The 12,413-nt window shown below is 50.9% G+C and overlaps 1 protein-coding gene across 1 annotated transcript in view; it reads right to left on the bottom strand.

Moving 5' to 3' along the window:
• HCN4 (hyperpolarization activated cyclic nucleotide gated potassium channel 4) overlaps window positions 1-12,413 on the bottom strand; it is a 50,094-nt gene that overhangs the window by 21,537 nt on the left and 16,144 nt on the right. Inside the window, exon 2 of the mRNA XM_033189457.1 lies at window positions 2,025-2,448. Within this exon, the coding sequence (XP_033045348.1) occupies window positions 2,025-2,448 (424 nt within the window). The remainder of the gene's footprint in view (window positions 1-2,024; window positions 2,449-12,413) is intronic.

Below are 12,413 nucleotides of genomic sequence, written 5' to 3'. Positions count from 1 at the left end.
CTACCCATCTTGGCCTCCAAAAGTGCTAAGATTATAGGTGTGAGCCACCACGCCTGGCTAGGAGGGACACATATTTTAAACAGTTCTTCTGCAGCAGGCTTCATGCTAAGGCTTTATAAACATCAGGTACAACTTACACCCATTTTGCAGATAAAGAGACTGAGGCACAGAGAGGCAAAGTGGACCCAAAGCTACGTGCTAGGCAGCATGAAGCCAGATGTTAACTTGGGTCTTAAATGTGCCATTCCACTACACCAGGGTGGGACAGCCCACACTATGTGCTGGGGGCCAAGAGAGCTAGCTGGATTCTGCCCCAGTTCTACCAGAGGTCTAACTGCATGACCTTGGGAGAGTCATGGCCCCTATCTGTCAGCATCAGTAATGCAAATTTTCCAAGCCAAAGAGAATTTCTGCCATGGAGCAACGCTGCCAAACTGGTGCACACACTTCTCCCATGGCACATGTATTCATGATGCCTCTGACCTGAATCTGCCCATGCCTCTACCATCAGCCACAGGGGCTGCCAGCCGAGGCCCAGGCTGCTGTTGGGGGTGAGGGTGGGGGACTTCATGTCCTGAGCACAGGAACTTCTGCCCAGGCAAGCAGGGGTCCTGGAGGCTGGGAAGTCAGCCACATGGCACAGGGATGCAGCGGGAAATGGCCCTCCATGGAAGCTTGTTCCACCCACAGACTGCCCAGCCCCAAGGTGGGCTGTCTCACAGAGAGAATGGGCCCTCCAGGCTGGCCTGCCTGCCACTGCTGCCAAGTCGTGTAACCTGGGTGGGTGGCAGACACAGACCGAAGCACTTGGCAAGGTCAGCTGCTCTTCCTCCCAGCAAAGCCCTTAGCTCCTCTGCTGCAGACAACTGCTTCAGCCCGTGAATGAGTGAAGTTTGTTCAGAACAGAGTTGGCCCGCCCAGTTCTTTTTCAATGTTTTATTTTCCTCCTGTCGCCAGTGTTCACAGCCCCTAGGATCCCTTTACAGTATCTGAACACAAGACTCTAGCCTGCCTGCGTGATTTCACTCTCTACAGCCAGTGGCCGCACCTTTTGTCAGAGGCCTGCCCGGGCTGCTGGAAACTGCTTTGGTGCTAGTGCTGAGGGCTAGCAGTGCCTTGAACCAGTGACTGACAGGAAAGGGGATATAAACATTCCAACTCCCTTGCCCTGACTGGGACAACTCCAAGGTGTGGCGCACACTATCCTTGGATCCCACAGGGCTGAGGCAAACAGCCCTCCACAAGACACCCTCCAATGTCCAACTACTGCTTGGTTTTCTGCCTTTTCCTGTCCCTCTCCCCCACCCCCTTACCAGATTTTCCTGGGAATGCATCCCAAAAACATCACTTTCATGCAAATCTTTGTCTCAGGGTCTGCTCAGGAAGAACCCAAACTAAGATAGTTGCCAATAAAATTTGTACAAAAATCCAGATTTCCATTTCTCATAATGCTGTAGAACTAGCAACCCTGGGCCCATTTCCACTTGAACAAAATTTAGCTGGAGCTGCATAGAGGCCATCCAATATAGACGGAGATCTTCTCTAGTTCTTCTCATCCACCACACTGTCTACTGTCCCCCAACTGGCCCTTTTCACCCCATCCCTATTCCCTGCCTGTCCCCAACAAGCTTACAGATTTATAAACCCTACAACATAACGCAGTGGTTAATAATGTGGGCTCTGGAGGTGATCGACTTAAGTCCACATTCCAGGTTCACAAATTACTAATCATGCAACCTTGTATAAGTCACTTAATCTTTCTGTCTCTCTGTTTCTTCATGTGAAAAATGAGTACATGTACCTATATGGTTCCCTCTATAACTGTTACAGACTTCACTGAGATACTGCATGTGAAGTATTCAGCACATAAGAAGTCAAGAAATTGCTAGTATTTGTCCTCTTAGAGCAGGTGTGCCTGCCACAATCTGACATCCCACGTTCAATTATCTGAGGTTCCCTGCCAGTTCCTCACTCCCTCTGTGGGGAGTGGCCTTTCCCTCAAGAGGTTTACACTGACCACTCACCTCTTCCCACTGGTGAATATATCGAATGAGGCGGGAGAGGCGTAATAGGCGTAAGAGGCTGAGGATCTTCGTGAAGCGGACGATGCGCAGGGCCCGGGCAGTCTTGTAGACCTCTGAGTCAATGCGTGTCTCCACAATGAGGAAGATGTAGTCCACGGGGATGGAGGAAATGAAATCTACCATGAACCAGCTTTTCAGGTACTTCATTTTAATCCGCTGCGGGTCCAGGATGATCTCTGTGTTGTCCTCCACCACGATCCCTGTGCGGAAGTTGAGGACCAAGTCGATGAGGAAGAATGTGTCTGACACCACATTGAAGACAATCCAGGGTGTGGTGTTCTCATCCTTGAAGAAGGTGATGCCCACAGGAATGATGATCAGGTTTCCCACCATCAGCAGCAGCATGGTCAGGTCCCAGTAAAATCTGCCCAGAGACACAGGGGTCAGTCGCCAGGAGGATAGAGAGGACAAGTTACAGACTAAGGGAGGAAGATCTGAGGGACAGCATCTGGGAGAGAGAAGTCTTGGGAGGTTCCGAGACAGGAAGATAGGCACATGGGTACCAGGGCAAGACGTGAAGACTGGCACAGGGAATGACACAGTAAGACGCTCTTCATTCACTAAGGATACCCGCCGTGTTGCCCTTCTGTGAGTTCCCACAACCCCCAACAACAAGCTTCCTCCTCCCATCCCCACCCCACAGTGAGAGTCAGGCTGAAATGCACATCAGTGACACTCAGAGAGAAGCAAGAGACTGTTTCAGCAAAAGGAGCAGCTCACCCCACACCACCCCAGGCTCAGGCTAGGCTGCCCCATCCTCCCTGAGGGTCAGCTGTGGCTTGAGATGGGCTGTCAGGGAGACATTCCACAGACTATGACCAAAGAACAGGGGAGGTGCAGACACAACTCAGGAGCCTGGGAGGCAGGAGGCCCAGGCTCCAGCTCCAGCTTTGTCATCAACATGTTGTGTAACATCCAATAGGGCCTCCCTACTCTGGGCCTCAGTTTCCTCACTGTGTAATGAATCCTATCATTCTGATCTGGCCCTCTCCCACACTGGTTCTCTGGCATCCCCCTTTAGTCTATTCCCCTATAATGAGAAAATGTCTGACCATCTCCTTCCCTCAGAGGTTTGCATCCTAACATGGGGGTGTGGAGGGGGAGAGATAGCTTCAAAACAAGAAGAATTAATGGGGGGATTTCAGGCACTAGTGAGGTACCATTCAATGTGATAGAAAGAGAGCAGCCCAGGGCATCCAGAATCATTTCTCCTAAGGCCTCAGGCACCTTCAAGTCGTTTGCAGAGGGAGCCTCAGGGCAAAGCCTCAGAGAAGTTGAGCAGCATGAGGAGGAGGCACAATGCCAACTCACAGGTCTGCGCTGGGTTTCTCCCAACTCACCAAGCAGGGGGCCTTCTGGAGTGTGAAACAACACAGGTGGCCAAGACCCCAATCCAGAAGCCATGGCCAATTATTCCCAGGGACCCTGCCCAAGTACCAGCCATACCAGGGCTGGCCCCAAGACCAAAAACTTGCACTGCAGAGCTGTCTCCCTCTGCTATTAATTTAGACGTTTACACAATAACAGATAAAGGTATTAAGTCACGCAGAAATAAGCATGTCTTCTCCCAGGAGAAATAACTTTCCTACCATCTTTGATTCTTTACTGCAGGGAAGCCGGGAGGAAGGAAGTGGGAAAGAAAGTGACAAGCTTTCCTGGAGTCTTCAGAGGGTCTCACTGTAAACCAAAGTGCCCCTGCCTGCAGAGTTCCAGGTTGCAAAGAAATTACTTCATAGCAAATTGTTCGTTTGTTTGCCAGACTCAAAATGGGGCTGTGAGTCAAGCAGAGGGTAGGACCTGTTTTGCTGAAGGTGGGTGACATGGCTGTCCTACATCACGCTGCGTGGCGAAGGACAGTTTCCAGAGAGTCAGCTTTCTGCAGCTCCTTTGAAAGCCAAGCTCTTCAGGGCCTCAAGACAGGGCCTTATGGGGGATAAGGCTGGATGCCAAGAGGCCAACTTCAGCTCCTCTCTATCCCATGACCCACTACTCCTTTCTGTGGCCCCAGTACCCGTATGCCAGCTGAGAGAACCCAACTAAGGCCTGAGGACCCACCCTCAGCTTCACACTTCACTACAAAGAATACAGCCCATCTGCTAATGAGTCATGGACCCCAGGAGAATGGTTTCAGCACCTATGGGGTGCCCTAGAGCCATGCATGCTCCACCCAGCCACATGGAGCTCACTCAAAGACAGCTGTGTACACTCATTAGATGCCACACGCAGGTATCCCCATTCACATGCACAGTGCACAAACACCCCTCTATACACTCTGCTGTCATCCCTCTTCATTTAATCTCTTGGGAAAAACAAAAGAAAACAAATTTTTTTAACTGTGCATAGAAAGGCCACTGAGGGCCATGTGGCCCTCTGTACATAAAGCTAATAATACACCCAGGCTAGAGGAGTTTCTAAAATTAACAGAGCGGGTGCAAGGCGGCTGGGAATGCTGACTTGGGCAGGCCTGCCACTCCAACGGGTTTCTACACTCTCCCCAGCTCTAGTTCCCTCAATTACAGTCAAAATTTGAGACAGTAATTAACAGGAGAATGTTTGCATTTAGTGGTCTTCATAAAACCAAATTGCATAAGGCAAAAACACCCATTTCCTCGCACTCTGACTAATGGTTTCAATCTTGAGCTTCCAGATGCTCAGGGATATTTCCAGCACTCGATCTGGGCTGGGGTCAGGATCCCAGATCATTCTTTCCCACAAACCACTACCCTGGAACATCAGAGAGCTGCTGGACAGTATAATATGGTAGGAGGAGGGATGGGCCCTGGAATCAGCCAACCTGGGTTCGATTCCTGCTCCATGGTTTACTAGCAAGTCATCTTACCATGCCACACCTCCATTTCCTTATCCGCTCAATGAGGATAACCACAGTACCTGACTAGCAGCACTGTCATAAGGAGGAAATCAACTGATTTCTGTCAAATGCTCTGACCTATGCCCAGCTATGTTATGAAATGAGTACATAAATCATTCAAATCAATAAATTTGCAGGAAAGAGGTAAGAGGGAGGAAGATCAAATCTCCCAGAGAAGAGCCAGAGCAAAACATCTGCTAGGAGTGGGATCACAGAGGAGCCTGTAATAGACCCAGGGGAGCCAGTAGCAAGAGGCAAGGGCTTGCCTTTGAGGCCATATGCACATATATACATGCATGCACATGTGCCCCCAGCAATCAGATGACAGACCTATTTGCCTCAGCACACAGATGCCCTCACTTCCAGAGACTCATGGTCTGGTCAGAGCACAAGGCTTGGATAGAAGGCAATTGGGCAATGGTGTAAGAAACCATCCAAATGAGCCCAGGCATCCATAAAAATGGTATCCTGGTGGCCTAGAAGGGTGAGGCCAGGGAAGTGCTTCTGGAGGAGACGAGAGGGGTTGCGTTTTGGGAGCTGCCCTTGGCTTCCTGGACTACCTTTCCTTACTCCTTGCCAGATGCTTGCACAGATCTCCGAAAGTCAGGCCCTGCCAGAACCAGATATGACATTCAGCACCACGGACAGCGCCCAGCACACCTGCCAGCCCCGTTCAGTGGGTTTAGCCAGGGGAAGCTGGCAACAGCTTCTGCACTGCATCCTCAGCTTGCTGGCCCCTCTTCATTTCCAATCCTGCTGGTCAGAAGCATCGCAAGTGACTCCTTAATATCTCTGGGCATTTTTATTGGGGGCTCCTTGGTGACTGAAAAGTCTTTATTCATAAAGACTCCAAAACACTTCACATGTATAGAGCACTTACTTTGGTTTTCCACGCATTACTTCATTTATCCCTCATACCAGCACTGTGGCTGCTGTTATTTTACAGATGATGATCTTGAGGCTCAGAGAGAAGTGTCTGCCCTAGACTACACAGCTCGTGAGGGACAGACGCAAGATTAGGAGAAATCTCTGGGACTGCAGAGTTTGAGTTCTTGGGGTTGTGGGTACCCTGGAGGGATGTGGGAGGCAGACACGCCCTTCTGACACTTTTGCATCACAGTGGAAAGGTAGCCTACCACAGCAGTGCGGCCCCTGCCTCAGAGATAAAACAGAAGAGAAGACTGCAAAGAAGATTTGGGGGGCCCATGCTCCTGATGCTAGGGCTGTATGAAGTAGAGGAATTAGTACACCTCTCAAGTGCTAAAGGCACCTTGGCCATCAGCAGTCACTCAGTCATGGTTGCAAGTGTCCTACAGAAGGGAAAACGAAGGCTCACAAAGGAAGAAAGAGTAACATTTCCAAAGCCTCAAGCTGGATGCCCAATGCTCCCTTATCACCTGGCCACCCCTAGAATCACTCATGAATAAATCTCACAATCTAGGGTGTGAATCCATGGTGGTCAGTGTCATGCCCTGACAAGGAAGCAAGGGGCAGTCAGGCTCAGATATCCTGGGGTTGGCACATGCCTGAATTAGGGGCCCTAGTCTCTCCAAATCCAGAGGACCCTCCTCCAGCCCAGTGTCCTTTAAGTTGACAGGAGTCCTGCCCAGCAAGACACCAACTGGACTCTGGACGCCCCAGCAGCCCCAGGCTCCCAGACCTGTCTTATCTCCTTACTTCCTACCTGGACCAATGGGTCCACCCAGGCAGGCAGCCTATAGGCTGACACTGGAGGGGCAGGTCCCATATGCAGAAAGAATGGGGGATGGCAAAAAGTCAAGCAGCCTATTACACTGATATCTGGAAATTTCATGTTTTGGTGTGAGAGGAAGTTCATAGCCTCAAGGGAGCTGAGGAAGACACGAGGAGGTGACTGACCCTGAACTCGGGAACTCAAGGACTAGACTAAGGGCCCTGTCCTTCCCTGGAGGCCAAAGAGGATGGAAAGGGTGACAGAATGAAAGTAGGAAAAGTGGCGGTCCCAGCTGGGGATGACCTCCTTCAACCTCTTCTTGTCCACACACACCCATGCTTGCCTTTGAGGCCATATGCACATATATACATGCATGCACACGTGCACATGCACACCCACATGCAATACCATGAATACATTTTTTGTAAACACACTCTTGTCTTTTGCCCTCCTACATGCATCCATTTTTACACATGCATACTTTCTTGCATACATTTTGCCACAAATGATATCCATTGAGAATCCTGTCAGCTGGAAGAAGAATGTCACTGTTTTGTCATTAAAATATTTTCCACCTTTTAAGCTAGCTCTTCAACTCTGACCACTGAAGCCTCTGCACAGTCTGAGTCTTGGTTTTAGCTCTCCTAAAACACCATGGGCTCCTGGAGGACAGGGGCCTTGTCTCAGACACCCATGTCCCTACAGTGCTGACTGTAGCCCGTGGGTCTCCATGCTTTCTCCCAGGTGAATAGCACAGTCAGTGCCATATCTGTTACCCTCTCCAACTTTACAGACAGCTCCCACTCAGGGCCACTCCCAGCACCAGACCTGCATTCTCACCTGCCTGCAAAATGCATCCACACAGAGGGCCTGCTGTCTCCTACAGCCAACGACTCCAGAGCTGAACTCAGCATCCTCCTCCTCAAAGCTGAATGAGTCTGTATTTCAATAATCCAGGCCCAAAACTTCCCAGCCATCCCTTACTGCTGCCTCTTACCTCCCACCCACCCCTACAGCAACACCCCCAGCAGTTACCATGTCTAGTCAAGCTGCTTCCATGATGGCTTCTGCATCTGTCTCTCACCTGGACCCTTGCCCCCACCTCCTTCCTGGTCTCCAGCCTCCATTCTCTTTGTCTCCAACTCATATGCCCTCTGGGTTATCTTTCCCGTTCCCTTGGTTTTCCAGACCAGCAAAGATCCTGATACTGAACACAGTGAGAATGGAGGATGAGGGCAGTCAATACTTTTTGGGCACTTACCATTTACCAGGCACTAATCTGAGTACCTTATCTGGATTACTTTATTTAATCCTCATTAATAAAAAGCCCTGTGAGGTAGATACTATAATTATGCCCATTTTACAGATGAAGAGACTGAGGTACAAGGAGTTGAGAGATTTGCTATATATGGTGGGCCAAGTGTTCAAACCCAAAGAGTCTGACTCCAGAGGCCTACTTTCTAACCACTCCACAGAAATATCAATCTGGCTGGTGGTATTTTATTACTCCCAAACTCTGTGCCTCCTCAGGCTCCTTGTCTCCCACCCAGCTCTCTCTCCCGTGCTCTCTTCCATGACACCTGCATCCTTAACTTCTTCACTCCCAGACCCCACTGCCTCCCCACTTAAGTGAACCCTAGTTGTGTCCTAAGGACACCACTCCCCCAAATCCCTCATACCTCAGGGTCAGGGGTGAGTCAGCACCCTCCCCTCTCCCTACTGCTGCTACCTCCTGCCTATGGTAGAAATGTCTACAGATCTTTTGGGTATCCTTGTCACTTGCTGGCCATCCTTCCAGCATCCATCTGCCATCCTCAAGGACTTTGGCAATGCTGGCACCTGGTTCACAACCTTCCGTTCCACTCCAAATCCTGCCATCGTCCTGGGTGACTTCTGCTTCGTATCATTGACCCAGACAACACCCTGGCCTCTTGGTAGCTTGCTGCCCTAACAATCCCACCTCAATGGTCCATTCCAAAGTGCACCCTTGACCACGTCACCACCTCCAGGTACTGCATCTCTGCAGTCCTCTTGTACGACCTGCCCTCCTTTCCTGCCAGCTCTTCTATTCAGTTGCACTGCACCTGTTTTTCAGAATACTGGGAATATTCAGTCTGCTGACTCCTCTGATCCTCCCATCAGAACCCTCGCACATCCTCCCAACCACCCTCCACCCCAGACACGATGGTCCAGCTCATTTGCCTCTCTAAAACCAATGCCTTTAACTTCCATGCCCCTCTTCCTGGCACTGTCATGAAATCCCAGCCCCAGGCAAGGATCGGCATCAACCCTTTTCACGTTCACATGGGGGCTGTGTAAAGAATCCCACAACCTGGCCGGGCGCGGTGGCTCAAGCCTGTAATCCCAGCACTTTGGGAGGCCGAGACAGGCGGATCACGAGGTCAGGAGATCGAGACCATCCTGGCTAACACGGTGAAACCTCGTCTCTACTAAAAATACAAAAACTAGCCGGGCGAGGTGGCGGGCGCCTGTAGTCCCAGCTACTCGGGAGGCTGAGGCAGGAGAATGGCGGGAACCCAGGAGGCAGAGCTTGCAGTGAGCTGAGATCTGGCCACTGCACTCCAGTCCGGGCGACAGAGCGAGACTCCGCCTCAAAAAAAAAAAAAAAGAAAAAAAAAAGAAGAATCCCACAACCTCAGACCAGTCCTACTAAACAGCCAAGTTTCTTAGCTCCTCGTGCCTCAATGTCCTCATTATGGCCTCATTCACAGCCCTCACCTCCCTCCCCTGATCCTTACAGGAGAACCTAGTAAACTTTCCCATTCCCCACAGCTGCTATTTCAAATTATTTCCTGTCTCCTCAAAGCTCTGAAACCACCCCTTTTTCTCTCAGAGTCAGCAGATAATACCACTTTCTATGTCACACAGAGAAAAGAAAAGCCACCAGAGTACCCCTTTCCTCTTTCTCCCACCTTGCAGCATCTCCCCCATCCCATCTCCTCCTCCCAGTCACAAGGGAATCAGCGGCTCTTCTACCTGCCCTCTTGATACCATCCCCATTTTCCTCCCCAAGGACCTTAATCTACAGAAGATTTCCTCTCTCATCTATCTCTTCCATCTCTCCCTCTCCACTGATCCTTTCCCATCAGCTTTTCCTTCTAAGCTCTCTAAACTTAAAAAAACATCCCTCCCTGAACCCCTGCTGTCATCTCTTCCCAGGCTCCTTGAAGGAAGTGTCACTGTCCCCACACTCCTGCTTTCATGCGCCTCACCCAGCGCTCCTCTCCACTCCACTTGATTTTAGCCAAAGGCCAAGAAGCGATGCTGCTCTCCACTCCTCAGCACGTCACCAATATGTACCCTGCTGCTAAATCCAACAGTCACTTTCCAGTCCATTTCCTCCCCGGCCTTTAGCATTGTCTGGCCCTGTAGACCATTCTGTCCTGCAGACAGTCTCCTCCTTGGCTTCCAAGGTGGCCTGCTCCACTGGCTTTTCTCTGTTCTCACTGCCTCTCCTTTCCCTTCCCTTGAACAGCCTCCTTTCCCTCAGCATGACCTTTCCATGTTTTTGCTCCTTGGGGCCCTCATCTCTTTCCGCTCTATGCACTCTTTCCAGGTGACTTCACCAACTCCCATGGCCTTGTTATTCTGCTGCCTTGTAAACCATACCGCTCTCTTGAACTCTACACCCATGCATCCACTTGCTGACTACGTGTCTACAACGGATGTCCCACGGGAACCTCACCCTTGCCATATTCAGACAGAGCTTCACAGCTTCCTCCACACTCTTGTGCTCCCAGAAAATGGTACCACCAGGCATCCAAAAGTAGACCCTAGAAACCTCAGAGTTATCCTCAACTCTTCTATCTCCCTTGCCTTCCAACACTTCATTACATTGGATCCAACGTGTCCCATCAACCCACCATGGGGACTACTCCAACAGCTTCCCAGGGGAGCTCCCAGCCAGTCGAGGACCTCACATGCCTCAGGGTCAGGGCTGGGGCCAGCACCCTCCTCCAATCCACTCTCCACACTCCAAGCCCCAAATCCTTCTGAGCTTCCCACCACCTCCCAAGTGAAATTCAGATTCCTCACTGTCATCCCCAAGGCCTTTCCTGGCCTGGACTCTGCCTCCTTCTCCTGCCTTCATGCTCCCCATTCCTCTCCTTGCACACTCTGCTGCAGACAGATTCAGCAGCCTTCAGTGTCCCCAACGCATGGCACTTTCTTTGCCTCTGGGCTTTCCTACATGCTGTCATCTCTGCCTGGAACTCTTCTCCCACTTGTGCCCACCTATCCCCCTTGGTTCACAAGAGGTAGCACTTCTCCTGGGAATCTTTCTTTGTATCCTGGCGCTGCCCTGGCATGGTATTTATCATGTTATAATGAAACTGTGTGTGTGACTGTCTAACTTGCCATCACTGACTCTCTGAAGTCAGCACAGTACCTTTTATACGGTAGGTCCTGATAAATATGTGAATGGGTGGAAACATACAAATGAGTGGATGGGGGATGGGTGAACAGATGCATGCATGCCATGCATGCCTCAGGAGTGTGTGCCAAAGGCTGAGTGGCAGGGAGCCCAGCAGAAGCCACATGATGCGGGCAGCCCTCAGAAACAGACTCCTTCCCACCAGGCTTCCACAAGCCTCTGACGATCAGGGAAGAACTTGGCATATCCAAACCCCCAAGACTCACAGCAACAGCCCTTGGCAGGTGGCCCCACCAGGTGCTGAGGATCATGGTGGAAAAGTGGCAGAGAAAGAGTGGAGGCATTGAAAGTGGGAGAGAAGGCAGGTGGACAGACATGGGCCAGAAGAAACAGGGGGCCTGGGGTCTCTGACAGGATGGGATGAGAAAGAACTGGTGGGGGGACCTTGTGGCTAAAGACTGCAACCAAGGCCCTGACTGCGTTTCCAGCCTGAGCTATGCAGGCAGTGGGGGCAGAACCAACCACCCATAATAAGCCCCCTCATTATGGGTGTACCCCCTTGGCCCCTCCACCCCACCTCCACCGCAGGGGATTTTAGAGGTTCTCCCTTCGTCCCAAATAGGCCTAGTACCGAGACTCAGGAGCCCTGGGGAGGGGATGAAGGAGGCAACTCCACTGCTTGCCCGGAATCCCCTCCATTCCCCAACCAGACAGACCCAGGAGGAGTCTTAGGGCTCTCTGCTACTGTGAGCTCCCCAAGGGCAGAAATGATTTCTCTTCCTTTTCCAAGATGGGAACACACAGTTGGGCAATGGATGGGGAGGAGTCTCAGTAACGTTATCTTATTGTTAAATGGATGGATGGATGGATGGATGGACAGACGGACGGACGGATGGACAGACGGACGGACGGACGGACGGACGGACGGATGGATGGATGGATGGACGGACAGACGGACAGACGGATGGAAAACTGTTGCCAGAAGAAGAAAAGACTGCCAAAAATAAAACAAAGAAAGAATTCACTAAATCATTAACACTGATGATTTCTAAGGGTGGGAATATTGTGACTCTGAGTTTCTCCATTTCACCTTTCTACCTTTTCCACCTTCCCCATAACAGGCAGATATTACCTTTATAATCAGAAACATTCATCTACCTTTAGACAACGGCCTGTGCTGTGAGGGGTCCTCTAACATGTGTTGGGGAGAGCACGACCCTGGTCCCCAGACCTAAGTGGTCCTAAATGGTCAGCTCCTAAGCGGTCAGACCTAAGTGGTCCCCAGCTCCTAAGTGGTCAGCAGAAATACATGGCAAAGCCACTGCCATGACCGGGAGGTCAGGATGAGAAGATGTTTTGGAAATCAATGATGAA

The sequence above is a fragment of the Trachypithecus francoisi genome, unplaced genomic scaffold (assembly GCF_009764315.1).
Source record: "Trachypithecus francoisi isolate TF-2019V2 unplaced genomic scaffold, Tfra_2.0 Lachesis_group3, whole genome shotgun sequence".
Lineage (NCBI taxonomy): Eukaryota > Metazoa > Chordata > Mammalia > Primates > Cercopithecidae > Trachypithecus > Trachypithecus francoisi.
This window is presented reverse-complemented; position numbering and strand designations above follow the sequence as displayed.